Source organism: Leptinotarsa decemlineata, unplaced genomic scaffold (genome assembly GCF_025532065.1).
Source record: "Leptinotarsa decemlineata unplaced genomic scaffold, Ldec_3_MD MMD2_P_RNA_scaffold_12, whole genome shotgun sequence".
In the NCBI taxonomy this organism is placed as follows: Eukaryota; Metazoa; Arthropoda; class Insecta; order Coleoptera; family Chrysomelidae; genus Leptinotarsa; species Leptinotarsa decemlineata.
This window is the reverse complement of record NW_027412526.1, coordinates 3,639,021-3,654,230: the sequence shown is the minus strand read 5'-3', so window position 1 is coordinate 3,654,230 and position 15,210 is coordinate 3,639,021. Positions and strand designations below refer to the sequence as shown.

General features: G+C 35.1%; 3 protein-coding genes across 5 annotated transcripts; 1 reads left to right on the top strand and 2 right to left on the bottom strand.

The window, feature by feature from the left end:
* Positions 1 to 658: 658 nt before the first annotated feature.
* LOC111504067 (type 2 phosphatidylinositol 4,5-bisphosphate 4-phosphatase) lies at positions 659 to 9,959 on the bottom strand. Its single transcript, XM_023158549.2, has 4 exons — positions 9,707 to 9,959; positions 8,374 to 8,552; positions 5,429 to 5,638; positions 659 to 2,524 (listed from the first exon to the last, which is right to left on the bottom strand). Exons 1-4 carry the CDS (start codon positions 9,768 to 9,770, stop codon positions 2,243 to 2,245), a joined length of 735 nt encoding a protein of 244 aa, XP_023014317.1. The 5' UTR covers positions 9,771 to 9,959; the 3' UTR covers positions 659 to 2,242.
* A 1,241-nt stretch (positions 9,960 to 11,200) lies between these two features.
* Positions 11,201 to 13,662, top strand: Atac1 (Ada2a-containing complex component 1). Of its 3 annotated transcripts, XM_023158547.2 has the most exons (6): positions 11,203 to 11,460; positions 11,515 to 11,637; positions 11,718 to 11,846; positions 11,907 to 12,009; positions 12,183 to 12,298; positions 12,373 to 13,662. In XM_023158547.2, exons 1-6 carry the CDS (start codon positions 11,311 to 11,313, stop codon positions 13,045 to 13,047), a joined length of 1,296 nt encoding a protein of 431 aa, XP_023014315.2. In that variant the 5' UTR covers positions 11,203 to 11,310; the 3' UTR covers positions 13,048 to 13,662. The 3 variants fall into 3 exon arrangements, with proteins under 3 accessions (XP_074028104.1, XP_074028102.1, XP_023014315.2); XM_074172003.1 differs by having other exon boundaries at positions 11,201 to 11,460; positions 11,718 to 12,009; positions 12,376 to 13,662; XM_074172001.1 differs by having other exon boundaries at positions 11,202 to 11,460; positions 11,718 to 12,009.
* Positions 13,663 to 14,381: 719 nt separating this feature from the next.
* Positions 14,382 to 15,150, bottom strand: LOC111504066 (zinc finger matrin-type protein 2). Its single transcript, XM_023158548.2, is given in 2 exon segments — positions 14,382 to 14,949; positions 14,952 to 15,150. Coding segments are annotated over 2 exon segments (594 nt in total). The 5' UTR covers positions 15,057 to 15,150; the 3' UTR covers positions 14,382 to 14,460.
* Between the last annotated feature and the right edge of the window lie 60 nt (positions 15,151 to 15,210).

Sequence of the window (15,210 nt, the reverse complement as noted above, 5' to 3'; positions counted from 1 at the left end):
CCGTTCTATATGGTTGCTTCATAAAGTTCAGCTTTTGTCCACAAGATGGTGCTGATAACCATATTGATAATCCTGCCATCTCACGGACAATGACCCAATTAAATTTTCCCAAACTATTCATATCTCCAAACCGTAAATTACAGGGACCTTTCAATTAGTGAAGTTCAGCTTTTGTCCACTAGATGGCGCTAACAAACATGTTGATAATACTGATCTCACAGACAATAACCTCATTAAATTTTCCCAAACTAATCATATCTCCAAACCGTAAATTACAGGTTCCTTCTTATATGGTTACTTCATAAAGTTCAGCTTCTGCCCAAGAGATGGCGCTATCAACAAAATTTCCATTTTCTGTACAAAATTTTTTTATGAAAACCTACAGAGTAAGTTTTCGGTATATCAATTTTCATGAGGAAAGATTGATTTTTTTGAATAAAAATTCATTAGCTTCTACTGAAAATTCTCTTCAATTGCTCATTTAAAAAAGCAACTGTTTTGGCGATTTTTCAGGAAGATTAATCTTCCTCTTGAAGATGATCACTTGGTGATCGAAACACGTGTCGAGGTGTTGAAATAACGGTTTCGTGTTGGGATAAAATCCAGTAATATTTCATAGTGATAATGTTGGGAGGTGAATAAAGTAACACAAATACAATCAATTTATAAAAAAAATTATTTATCACCCTTTTATACAGTCTATAATAGAAATGTTCATATTATTGATCAGAAGTAGCCTATTCTGATAAAGAAATGACATTCTTTTGTGGAGCGATAAATCAAAATTTTATAGATTAATTAAAAGAAGCAGCGCCACATCATTTCGTTAAGAGAATACGACTTCGAGCAAGCTAAGATTCGTACATCTCGTACAATCTCGCCATTTCAAACAAATCGACTAAAAAGTTACTAAAAATGGCTTACGGTCAAAAGTATCACTTACTATCGGTAAACATATATCATAGCGCCTGATGGAGTGTACACAATTACATAAATCTACTAATTAAATCACAAAAGATAATAGGGAAGAGAATATTATTTGAACAACTGAATGAAGAGATGAGTAACTTTAAATTGCCAGTAAATCATTTAAAACTATAGTGGATTAAAAGGTAAGAGAAGCCACGAACAAACAGGAGTCATTATCATTTACATTTACAAAATAAAATGACTTTGACCAGACATTTGGGAACGTTACCCTTCAAAAACAATATACAATTTGATACTGTCATACAAAAACTTTTATAAATTCCAACCCTGAATATTTACATGAAAGTTTTGAAACAAATTATTTTGGAAAATATGTACTTTCGGATGATGCCAAAAATTTCCATACTACCTTTTCAAATAGCCCTGCACCAATTTACATGATTTCATACCACTTCAAGAACTTTTCCACAAAAAAATATTCAAACATTAATTTTCCATAAAATTAACGATTATTTTATTTACCTGTTTGTTCGTTACCAGTACCTTACCTTATGCAGATAAAGAATATTCTTACAGACTCTATATAACATCAAGACAATATTATCGAGGCAAACATAACTTCCATTTAATCACTTAATTTTTTTCTCAACGCAGTCAACATTAGGTATCTACAAGTGCGATCGGGTATAGTTGAATTCAAACAGGCAATGCTCAGATAAACTTTGCACCATATCAACAAACACGTGCAAATGTGCTGATCAATTGTATCTAACAAAATAACTTGACAGCTGCAGTAACTCTCCCCGATCGAAAACTTTCGACTGATAGCCCTACGAGCTGAGGTCAAAAGAGACAAAAGAAGAAGAACAAAATTGGCCTCTTCAGTTCGAACATTCAGACACGGAAAAAATGTAAGGGTCAATTAATTAGCAACATTCCATGCTCCCACAAAATGTTTTAGGTAATCAGCACACTGACCTATGTGAGAATAAATTCAACTAGACCGAATCGCATCAACTTTGTTTTCTTATATCTAACAAAGTCGAATATACATATAAGACAAAAAAAGATAGCTTCATATATATCTATATTTTATGTTTCAATGACTCCATGGTGTTGATCTACAGGGCGAGCCAAATGAGATCAACAAACTAGGAAATACGAACAACTAGTCTTACCTTTATTTAGGTCTACTTGGTAGAATATCGTGGAACTAGGTGAATTCCTATACATTATCACGGCTCCCTCATTATGACTCGCCTAGTATTCGCACCCTCAACCTCTTCGAAATCCTACGCCTCGCCTAATCGAATTACATCGGTCCCTCGATGATGCTCACCTTCATGAAGTAGTAGTAGATGCTGCGTATCAGCATTATAATCGTCAGGAGGAAGGCCCCCACATAAGCTACGTAGATGCCGTTGTGGGACTTGGCGTAAGCGTACGTCCCCGCCGTTATGCCGATGCCGATACACAGGAAAACTATCGACAGAATGAGAAATATGTTGCCCCTGCTTCGGGCGTAGTCCGGACCAACGGAGGAGACTTTACGACAGTGAGGGCAGCGTGCCAGGGCATTGTTTAGTGTGTTGAACTACAACAAAGGCAAAGGTTATGATAGAGACGTTATGAAATCAAGAAATGACATCAGAAATTGTCTTTTTGAATTTTTGCAAAGATCGATATTGGGTCACTTTTGTTTCACCAGAGTATAATTTTGATGCTACTTCTGAATGAATAATGCTCAAGAACGGAAAGACTTGGGAGAAAACGAACAAAACAATGAATAGTTTTTGAACAATGATAAAAAATATATTGACAATTTTATAACCTAAATTTACATACTTGTTGAACCATTTGAAGACACCGATTTTCTTCCAAATTATATTAATTCCATATCTATTTTTTGTAAAGAAATTGATTAGGCATTAAATATATCCAAGTGTTGAATAATAACCTTTACCAGGAAAAGAAACCCCACCAAACGAACATATAATATTTAAAATATTCCTATTAACAAGAGTTAGCGGAATCAAAGATGTAGGTGTAATTATTACTTAAACTTAAGTACACATATTGAGAGATTACTAGCAGAATGTTTCAGAAGACTTGGTTTTATCCTCAGAACTTGCCATATTTTACTTATAATACACATAAAGTATGAAAAATGAGAAATGAAACATTTTATGCAGTAACTAACTTTATTGCAGTTTCGTCCTATAAGGACATTTTGAAACAGTTACCATAAACTGAAAATAACTGATAAAACCATTCGTTTGTTTCGTTTTTGTTTGGTGTTGTCTCGAAAATTTGGTTGTTTCAATGTATTTTATAAAAACAATATAATTTTCTTTTTAGCGCATTTGTATAAAACGTTTTATTATCAATTTAATTCATTCTTTTTAGTCACACTGGCCGATTTTTAATTGAATCGAACCACAATTACAAATATCTTCCGCCATCTTGTTTTTTGCATTGACAAAACAATCATAATTTCCTACCCTGAAAATCCCCACTCACTAATTTTGTTTAGAATCAGACCATAATTACAAATTTCGTCTGCCATGTTGGAGCCACCATATTGTTTTTTTGCATTGACAAACAAATCATAATTTCTGACCCTGAAAACCACCATATATCAACTTTGAATCAAATCTGACCACAATTGCAAATCTTGTCCGCCATTGTGGAGCCGCCATTTTGTTTCTTCCCTTATGGAACATTTTTTCCCGCAGGAGGACGACAAAATAGAAAGTTAAGTAGCGAAAGATGTCCCCTTTGGATTACAAATCGACGTCTTTTTGCATTTTTTTCAGAAAACGTGTTTTAAAGATATTCGATCTGTTTCGTTTTCGGTGCCACACCCTGTATATGTAGGACTGTATATATGTAATTGAGCCGTGCTTGCATGTATGAGGATAAACAATAGCTCTTTTGAATAAGTTCGCTGAAACGATTTAAAAAAAGCTAAAATTTCAAGTACTATTTTCAATGTTAACTTCAATAATCACAAACAACATACACATATCTATAAAGGAAATTATCTTACATCCTGAAAATTTAATGATACATCTATGGAGGCTAGGAAACTTATTGAAATATGATATAGCAGACAAAGTTTGAGCAATGCCAATAGTGATCATAAGTTTATTTGTAAATGTTCTCATGTCTTATCTTTGTTATTATTTTCACAAGATTAAATATGATTCTGATACTTTTCAAAATGCACAAATAGATTCTGATTCAATATTTGTGATTGATGACTTGTTAATTTTGTGGCAGTTTTATACTTGATGATGGGATTAAACCCAAATAATAATAATAATAATTCTTTATTGGTGTGATGACATTAAAAATGTTTACACAAGTCAGGAAAGGATAAAGACATAAAAATGGTAATATACATATATATAGTAATACAAAGTACAAAAAAAAAACTTATTGTAAATACTACAGTTCACAAATCTTTGTAAAATCAGCATTTAAAAATTCGTTAAAATCGTAAAAGGCACCCCTGAGTAACAGTTGCTTAATTTGGACCTTAAATGTGTTCAAATGTGCATTCTTAATCGATTCGGGTAGAGCATTGAAAAATTTTGGAGCATAGTAGTTGATTCCATTGCGACTTTTTGAAACTCTCTGATAATCTAGGTATATGTTTTTGGAACTTCTGGTGTGGTGATTATGTATGTCAGAGTGACTTGTGTATTTATGTAAGTTGGTTTTAATATATATAAGGCACTAGAAAATGTAAGAGCTGGGAACTGTAAGTATTTGTAGAACTTTGAAGGAGTCCTTGCAGTCATCTCTGTACTTCAACCAGTATTACTAAACCAGTAGTTTAAATAAAATTAACTAGTCGTAATTAGACAAAAGTGTTTTTATTCATTTCATTAAAGTGATTCTGATTCGAACAATAACAATGTCAATGCTAGTCAACAGTTTCCTTTGGTAACTCCCCACGTGTGGACTTTGAGTGTTATCATTTCTTCTAATGGGGGAAAACCCCCATGTGGATAGTTCAAACGATACCAATAAAATTGGTATATATTTTACTTTTCATAAACAGTTCAGAAAGGAGCAAATCTATGAATATTCCACCAGAAATAACTCTCAACTACATCAACCTTATAGTAGATTGACAGTATCAAAGAATCACCCCGTGTACATTGGGGTTAAGCTATATAATAAGCTTAGTGAGGACATTAAATCCTCAAATATCAATGTCTTTGAAAGGGGACTCAAGATTTTTCTATTGCAAAAAACATATTACTCTGCGAATGAGTTTCTTCTTGTATCCTAATTTGATTGCAGCTCATTAACTTTTCTATGTGTTTTATATTGACTCATTTAAGTCTGTTTGACCTGTTGAATCAGCCAGTATTTCATGATGATGATATGTTTTTCTTCTCTAATGTGATTGTGAAGGAAAACTGATTCAATAAATGGTTGATTTGATTGATTGAGTCATACTGTCCTATTGAGAGAAAGAACTTACCAAGAAAGTGTCGTGGCAATGCCCGCAAGTCACCCTGCACATGCCAGGCATGGTAGGCACGGGAGGCGTTACGGGACTGGGGGCCAGATTAATGATCCTCTTGCAGTTCGGACGAGGACAGGCGATCCTCTGCGAAGAACTCTTGCAGATCAGCAGACAGTTGCAGGGGCACCGAACGTACTTCTTACCCGGAGGAGCATTCCTTATGGGCTGGAAAAGAAATTCAGTTTATGTCATGCACTCCAAATCTTAACTTAGGGCTTCAAGTCTTAATTTAAGGCTAGACCTTTCATCACCGATCACCAAACTGTCGTATGTATGAACATCTTCCGAAAAACAAAAAGTTTCAGTACTTTCAACTCTACATTAAATTTTTTGTGAGAAAAATGAAAATTCACCTTATTTTTTCATCAGACCTCCTGTATACGAGATTCAATAGATAGTTAGTATCACATTTCTTTTTCTAAATTACTCTTTTTATCATGTGCTTCTTTCTTCTCCCTCTCTCTAGCAGTAAATCTTATATTATAGATTAATTTCACTACTTATATGTAATTATACTCAAAATAGTTAATATTTATCCTTCCTTAATTTTTGTGTATTAGCATGTCTATTTGAATAAAGGTTCATTATTATTATTGTATATTTCTCACAAAACATGAGACTGCAAGAATCCTTTATTAGTAGAAATCCGTCATCTGATTATCAAGATTTTCGCTCTCTATCAAGACAGAAAAATAATATTCATGAAATTTTTGAACATCACTCTCAAGAACCTGCACTTTTAGGTGAAAAACACTCAATTTAATTTCACTTACCGAAAATTCTGTCATATATTCAAACATCATGAGTGTAGTTGCTAACTACAGTATTTTGAACAAAATAAATCTTGGGTATCTCAGAAATACTAATTCTTGGAATTATTTACACAGACCCTTTACAATCAAAGAACCATTTGCTAATCCCTTCTAATTTGCATTATTTAATTTGAAAGGGTTATATTTACTTCTTACCTGGCATCCAACAAATAACAAATATACCATAAAACTATGAAGATAACTTTTATCTTCACATTTAAATAATTCTTTTCATCCTGGTTATCATATATTGTAGTACATAATTTGATAAAACTCAAAAATCCATTATTTGCAGTAACCACAATTGTATTTCACACACTCTTCCAATTTAATATTTTTTCTTTCCTATTTTGATATTCTGAATGAAGACCAGTGAACAAATTGAAAGTGTAAATAGTGAAGTATATATAAGTATTAAAATAAAACACTTGCTCATGCAATATAAAGCTAACACATTCTTTTGATATCTTTACATTGCCAGCTAACTCTCGCAACTTCATTTTTCGATTTTGTGGATTTTTTTATGTTCTCTGGCATTACTGCATCATGTGGTAATATCATATCTCCGCAACAACATGGATTTATGTCAAACAGATCCACCATAACAAATTAAATTGTATTAACCCAAAATGTTAGTGATGTCTTAGATCAGGGGTCTCCAAACTTTGAAGCCTTCGGGCCATAATGATTTTTTCAGTTTGTTCCAAGGGCCAATTTCTGCCCTTAACTATATTTTTAGACTAGGATAGTCGCAAAGTGCGTGACCTAAGCAAACTTACGCTTTTTTTGCATTTCAATTATTATTGTGTATTGTGACACTTAACGACATCTAGTGGCGAGTAGTGGTACTATATACTATATTTTTCAGCTACCCTCTAGGTGGCATTAGGCGTAATTAAATATTTGGAATTACCGCGTTGGTTCGCGAAAGTTCTGGTTCTAGCTAGTGTATTCCGATCACCTCGAGATGGCAGTAATAATTGCATATAAAAAGGCTAGCGGCGCAACTGCGAGTTAGTCTGCGTAGGAAAGGCGAAGGAAGCGAAACTGTCTATTGTGAAATAAAGTAACACCCGTCAATAAAAGCATTTTGATTTGACTTATTGTTTTTATGTGTGATTTGTTAGTATGGAAAAGAAGCGAAAAATCGACAGTGAATGCAGAACGTTCCAAGAAAAATGGAACTTTCTGTATTTTGTGATTGAGTCCAGTAATAAGGCGCTATGTTTAATTTGTAATGAATCCATAGCTGTTCTCAAAGACTATAACATTAAACGACACTATGAATCGAAACATCTTCAAAGGTACTCCAAGTATACAGGAAGTTTGCGGAAGGAAAAATTTGAAGCTTTGAAACGCGGACTCATTCTGTGTTTTCTTCTTCAACTTATCACAGCAATAGTAACAACAATTAGGTAATCATTGGCTGTCGCGGGCCAGATTGATGACAGTAAATCATTGGCTGTCGCGGGCCGGATTGATGACACTGGCGGGCCGGATTTGGCCCGCGGGCCGTAGTTTGGAGACCCCTGTCTTAGATAATCATGTTCAAGTTTATGTGATATTTACTGATTTTGCTAAAGCATTTAATCGACTTGATCACATGATCCTTCTACAAAAACTCCACCAATTTGGTTTCCATAATTTAGCAGTACTTTTCATTAAATCCTACTTACTTCAACGTGAAGTTTGTATCTTATAACAGCTAAGAGCTATTACTCTTTTCATTACAATCCTTCATCTGGACTTGGTGTGAAGTTAACAAACTGTATCTCAATGCATCTAAATGTAAAGTAGTTGTCTTATAGTAGGAAAATGTCAGTCATCGAGTAGATACCATTTCACTGTCACGAAGTAACTTTATAGTTCGCAATTGTAGACATTTTTCTTTAGCATTTGCAATAATTTCAATTTAAATTCAAATTTGTGTGACATCAATTTTGATTCCCTAGAATATATTGTTGACACTGCATCTCAGTATTCAATTTAGAATATTTAATTTTCTGGTATAGGTTAGTACTAACTGAAGTGAATGCAGTAAGCCTATCACCATCTATGTTAGGACCGAGAATTTATTATTAAACTTACCGTCGCCTCATTGCATTGGGCACATTTAACAACATGCTGATCACGTTTTCCCGATATATCAATCATGGCTTGACATACGCGACACGTGACCATGGGTACCCCTCCCCCGCCTTCTGAGGGTTGATAAAACGGCGGTGGAAGCTCATCCGGGCCAATGGGAGAAACAGTAGCTTGCTGTCCTGAATGAAACAAAAAATATAAACAAGAAATATCTTTTTCAATTTAATTTATTCATATATTTGAGTATTTATTTTTTACATTCATATCTGAATCCTATCAATCAAATTGTTATGTTCATCAATTTCAGTAGACGATATATTGTGAAAAACGTTACGATTCTTCCGAATTGACTTATTGTAAGTTCCACAGGATGTTCGAGACAAGTGCACCGACAGAAAAAAATTAAAAATTGGTAATCGAATGTGCCTAGCCCGCGAACGAAACACCATATTGTGCTTTGTTAAGGTCTCGCTTAAAATATGGTATACCTTTTTGGAGAATGTATAGTCTCAACTCACTAGACATTATTTTTGTTCTACGGTTTTCAGACAGAAAATACTGACTGTTGATATTTTTTTAACCCAGACAGCCTAGCGCCTAATTAAAAAACCATTTAGTGCAAGTTGGAGCTACCACCTCTCACTCTGAAACTCTTCAGGGCACACAAAATATCTGAAACTAACTTCAAGCAACTTCCTAGCCAAAGACATCTTATTTTACAATAGTGTAAATGTTAGCAACAATCTGCCGTGTTACATCAAGAAATTAATGTCAATATTGAACCTTACAGAAAAGTTATTAATTAAAAAACTTCTTTATAGTAGACTCGAGTTTGATTGAGTTTTATATTGATCAATTTCAATTTGGCACGTTTACCTTTTGACAAATCTGTCTACTTTTTTTAATATTTATATTTCTGTCTTCTAGGTATATTTCAATTTTGTAAGCTTTTTTAATGAGCAAATCTTCTTAAGACAAAGTATATTTTGATTTGTAATATTCTGTATTTTGGAAGCTGAGTTAATTTTCCTACATTCCATTTTATTGAGTAATGATTAAATAATATGTTGTAACATTCAAAGCAAATCACGAAAAAATTGACTGAACGCTACAAATTGGAGACATAAGTTACGAAACTCAACCTTACAGCAGTACAATTGTTTATCAAACATTGAACTTCCGTTTTATTATGATGATTGATCTTATTCAAAACAAGTCCAGCATACAGAAAAAGACAGAAGATAGTTAACTATCGCCCAAATAATAGGTTCCGAATTCGTTCAAGAGGTAATCATTTTGAGCGAATTTTAACCGGGGCCTTCTTAAAACTCACCCGTTGCGTCCCCATTGTAAGTGGTGTTCTCTGTAGCGAGAAGTGGTTGTTTTTCGTCTCCCATTGTTGATAAATAATGTTGGAATGTCGATAAATGTGCCGATACCGAGTTTCGGGCAGTTTCAACAATCAATCACAATTAGATGCCATCAAATTCGTCTAGGATTTATGGGTGTATGCAAAATATTGATACTAGGACAATGGAAAAGACGAACCGAACAAAACAGAACAACTGACAGTTATGACAGTTGATGAGTTTACAGCTGATGTCATCCTGGTTCAAGGACGTCACATAGTAGATGAAGCATTGGCGAGTTCTTAAATTCAGTAAAAAATTCTGATAGATCACATCAACTAATAAAAATTCTCTAGAGTTTCAAGTGGACCAATTGTTGAATCGATCGAATCAATCGTGAACTAATCGATGAATTCAATAAATCTCACACCACAGGATAAGTTCGTTCTAAAATAACAATAAGGGACACCCTACATTTTGTTTTATGAGGGAGAGGACATTGGCAGATCAAGATCTTCAGATGATGTGGTGCTGCAGTTTTTTCTCACAGCTGAAAAAGCATATGCGCTACTGGAATCAATGAAGTCGCCCCGGAGCGCCAATTAATTTTCATTGTTGTTTTATTATTTCACAAATAAAGTTATAACTTGAAAAAAAATAAACAAATGACATATTTCTAGATTAATGCGTATCCATGGTAATTATTTCCTTGAAATGACATCTTCAAAAGTAAACAATCAAGAGATTTCATTTCGATTGTAAATAATACCAAATTTTATGAACTAGCCAAATGTTCTCAGAAAACAAGGGTCAATAACACGAGGGAGAGAGAGAATACTGAATTTTATATAGAATATTTTCACGTTTGTATTCTGGGTTGTCTATTTCGATAGAATATATTCATTTATTTATTATTATTCATACAGATCTATCACCTTACATTTGTCAATTTATAAATACAAGGCGTACTTATATTTCAGTTTTGAAAAGCTAATATTTCGGAAATGAGTTCTTTTACTTTCTTAAATATTGAATGAATTACTCTCGAAAACTTCTCTTTTGGGAATAAGTATATTTTTTCCGACAAATAATTTTGAGAATTGAGATTTTGAGACAATAACATTAGCTTTTAGCTGTAATCAATCAAACCAAGTACCTCTATTATTAGATACAGGAATGCTATATAAGGACTAATGTAATCAACCATTGTTAGTTTAATGTAAAAGTTTGAAAATGTCCTTATAGGACAAAACTGCAGTAACTAACGTTACTGCAGTTTCGCAACCCTTTTTGGTGGCAATTTCCGGCATTTTTATCAATGACTTTCTATAATTTATTTTTTCAAGTCCTCGCCAGTCTCCCTGAGGTCACATTATTCCATAAGATTTGTAAATACAGAGTACACAATACTATAACATATATTGTGCACTGTGTCTTAATAGCTGAGGTCAATACATACAAAAGGAAGAGGAAAATAAATGTCAAAAGTTTAATGTCACCGGCGAATGTGTGTTAGGAGTATCCATTGCATTATGTATGTAGTTTCTAAAGATGAGTTATAGAGTAAAATAAAATTCTCTGGGGAAAGATGGCTCAGAAATTTTCTTTATTCCCCGAAAACGAAAATGATTTGTTCTTTTTTGAGTCCGACCAATTAGCTTTGAGAGGAAATAAGGATTACTGTGAGGTTCTGAAATCTCTTGTTGTGCTATCAGCCCAAAGAGAGAAATTAATAAAGGTGTAATAGTTTCAATAACAACGATTTTGTCAAGTAACATGAATACTTTTTTAGGACTACAAAAAGGTTATAGAAATAAAAAAGCAAGTTTTGCAAAATCCAGTGGGATTTGTGGAGAAAATCGCAAACAAGGAAGATCTGGGTCTGGAATTGCCAGACACAGTTGAATTAGCAAAGGTAACTTAATGCACTGTGAACTGAAATACTACATTCTCAAACAGATTGAAATATAAATACATTGGTTGTTTTGATTCTAGTTACCTGTAGTAAACTTTGACAAATATGAAGTCACCGTTCCCCAGTCTGAACTGAGATTGATTTATTCAGAAAACAGCCAAGATACGAATGTTGAGGAAGATTTGAAGAGGGAAAGACGTGACTCAAGGGTAAGTTTTTTAGGGATGATGTTTTGGCACTTGTTTGATATAACTGACATGATTTTCAAGGCGTGGTCTATCGAAGAGCAAAAGAGGCTTGAGGAGTTGTTGCGTTTATATCCTCCCGAACCAATCGAGAGGAAGAGATACCAGAAGATTGCAAAAGCACTGGGTGAGTAATGAATAATTATACCTGTTCATCTTCATACAGTGTGTTGAGACATTCTAAACTAATCTCATTCTATGAATTCACGACGGTTGCTTGATGAACATTAACGACACTATGTAATTTCAACAATGTGATATGTTTCGTGCCAAGTTATTCTATTCAATTCTATTTTTTAGGTAATAGAACTCTGAAGCAAGTTACAAGTAGAGTCCAGAAATATTTTCTAAAACTGTACAAAGCTGGATTACCCATTCCAGGAAGGATACCGAAATGTGTGGAAAAACATAATAGAGTAAGTGAAATTCATTTCAAAATTACTTAACATTATTTTCTTCGTTCTCTGCTTCACCAGCCCATATTTTTCAGAAGGTTATGCACAAACATCAACGTTTGAACCACTTCCTGTGGAAACCCTCAACTTTTTTCCCGGAATTCAACACCCCGGTAGTGATGGACGACTTGGAAAGTACCCCTGGTCCCAGCATGTCTGAACCGCCACCTCCGCCTTGCTCTTCCAATTACCTCTTGGAAAGCGAGTATCTCCAAAGCTCTTCGATCCAGGACAAAAGTGACGAGGAATCGCAGCTTCAGCTCATAAATCGGGTGAAAGAAGAAAAATTGAGGGAGAGAGAAGACCCCAATGCCCTCTTCCGGCACCTGTTGTTCACGTGTGACTTCTGCAACGCTAGGCCTATCGTGGGGGCCCGCTGGCACTGTACGACGTGTAAGGAGTCTAAGGACTACTGCACTGACTGCATCCTGTCTCAGATGCTTTCTGAGAAGCGGCATCCGCTTAGTCACGTGTTTGCAGTGGTGCGTAACGATGCAGAGGGGTACAGCTTGCCTCAGAGCGATTCCGAGTCATATTCGGGAAGCGGCGTTACCAGCAAACGGTTCGAGAGTGACTCTAGTGGTAGCGAAGAGTCTGATGAGGAGGATGGCTCCAATTCTGAGAATCCTATCAAAGCCGAAACTGAAAATAGCATGGACACGGACATGGGGCAGGACTATAATTTTGATGACGATAATAACTATAATTGATGAATATAAATTGTTTTTTTTGGTAGTGAATGAGTGTTTTATTTGGTTGAAATCGATTATATTGACTTCCATATCTCTAAAAACAAGAGGTTGATACGTAAAATATGCATATTGATTATTTTCTGAACCCTAAAAAAGCAGTCAGTATATGCAGAGTTACCCCAGAAGATCAATCCATACTGTAGCCTTGATTGGACCAGTCCATGATACATGAGTTTTATAGCTTCTGTAGAGACAAGTGTCTCGCAGATTCTGAATTGCGTAGTTTGAACTGTCGACCTTTACACATAAACTGTTGATATGTGGCTCCCATGTTAGCTTTTGATCCAGGAGTATTTCTAAAAATCTCGCTACCTGACAGTATTCCAGAGTTTCACAACATATATTGATGTTCATTAGATCTGGATTTGAGGTACCGTTTTTGGGTAAGAAATTGATAAACGGACAAGGTCATTGTCGCTACAGTATTTACTGAATTCATCACATGCATAATTACCCAAGTTTACCAGACTTTCCAAGTTTTTATGGCCTAGGAGTATATTTGGTGTAGTAACGAACAACAGTTTAATCTTCCTCTTGAAGATGATCAGTTGGTGATCAAAACACGTGTTGAGATGTTGAAATAACAGTTTCGTGCTGGGATAAAACTTCAGTTGTATTTATGTAATATCTTTGTGAATGCTCACTCAATTTGTTAGAAGAAAGCGTTATTTGAGTCTGTACTTTTGCCAACGCAACACAATTTGATTAATTCTGTCACCATAAAATTTGTGTGATTGGTATTTGATGAGGTCAATGAAGGCCATTTTTGCCTGGTCCTGATTGACGAAGGTTCTGCAGGTGACAAAGTTATCGAAGTGTTTGAAAAGATGGCAATAGGTCTGAATAGTATGGTGGGCCAGACAAAAATTCGACGCTCAATTCGTTTAATTCTCGGACAGTGGTTTGTCAGGCCTTTTCTGTTGACCAGTGCCGGCAGTTGCTGCGGCAATTTTGGGTACATTTTGTTGCTTTCCTCACAATAGGACTGTGTTGTGGTAGTTTGGCCCAGTTGGAGGAAGTTATAGTGAATCACACTACCCACTGACCACTACAGTAACCATGGTCTTCTTTTGGGGGTTTGCGCTTTTGAAAAGTGCTTCATCCGTGTCCAACCACTGTTCTGTTGTGGAGGATCCACTAAAATATTTGTGGTTTTCCTAAGTTCACCTCTATATCCGCTTCATCTCCCCTCTTTATTTGAATGTCAGAATCATAATAATTTAAGCCCCCTGTTTTTTCGCTTTTATGCTAACCAGAAAAATCCGTTCTATATTGGAAATAAATAGAATTAGTTAATGTACAATATTTTAATCACTTATCTAAATTACTATTTGTTTGTAAATTAAAAACATCCATTCATCGAAAACTCCTTTATTTGCCTTTTTTAGAAGAACCAAATCCTGAAAACCCCATTATCTTAGCCAGTTCATTTGGAGGCTCCTGCTCCTCGGCCATTTCCTCAGCTTTCCTCTTCTCCTTCCTCTTGTCTTTTTTGTATTCTTTCAACTTCTCTTCCTCCTCTGCCAACTCCTGCAACCGCGATGCCAAATCGTAATCTTTCTTTTTTTCTTCTAGTTTCTTTTTGTTTGCTTCGATCCTTTTCTTCACGGAGTCTAAGGAGCTCCTTTCGACTTTCATCGACATCCCCAAATTGCGCTGGTGCTTCTTGCCGTTGATGTGGTCAAGAAAATTTATCGAATCTTTCACTACACAATCACAAACATTGCAGTAGTAGCCTCCGGACTGGGATGTTGGGGTATTCTTATTTATTACGATACTCTTGCCGAGTTTCGAGTCGAGATCCACTTTGTATTCTCGAATTTTCAAGAGTTCCCGTTTGACGGGGGCCCCTTCTTCTTGGGATCTTCGTCATCTTTGCCTCGTTCCTCCTGCAATCTTTCTTCTGCCAGTCGTTCGTATTCCTCCTTGTCCCATTTTCTTCGATGGTCTTCCGGTCTGCTGGCCATATTTTTTATTTATTTCAGTATTACTATTCACAAACAAAATAATCGTAAACAACTTGGCAAATCCGAAAAGTCAACTTTATTATCTTTTTCTTCTTTGGCTCTTCTTCTTTTTCCATCAAAGGCTTCAGCTGCCAGGGCTATCAAGCCAGGAGTT

Excerpts from the sequence above, each read along its gene's own strand:
- Atac1 (XM_074172001.1), top strand. The coding sequence starts at position 11,311 with ATGGCTCAGAAATTTTCTTTATTCCCCGAAAACGAAAATGATTTGTTC. Across the intron at positions 11,461-11,514 it reads AAAGAGAGAAATTAATAAAG|GACTACAAAAAGGTTATAGA; the intron begins GTGTAATAGTTT and ends ATACTTTTTTAG. Across the intron at positions 11,638-11,717 it reads ACACAGTTGAATTAGCAAAG|TTACCTGTAGTAAACTTTGA; the intron begins GTAACTTAATGC and ends TTTTGATTCTAG.
- LOC111504067 (XM_023158549.2), bottom strand. The coding sequence starts at position 9,770 with ATGGGAGACGAAAAACAACCACTTCTCGCTACAGAGAACACCACTTAC. Across the intron at positions 8,553-9,706 it reads TTACAATGGGGACGCAACGG|GACAGCAAGCTACTGTTTCT; the intron begins GTGAGTTTTAAG and ends TGTTTCATTCAG. Across the intron at positions 5,639-8,373 it reads CCCAATGCAATGAGGCGACG|CCCATAAGGAATGCTCCTCC; the intron begins GTAAGTTTAATA and ends TTTCTTTTCCAG.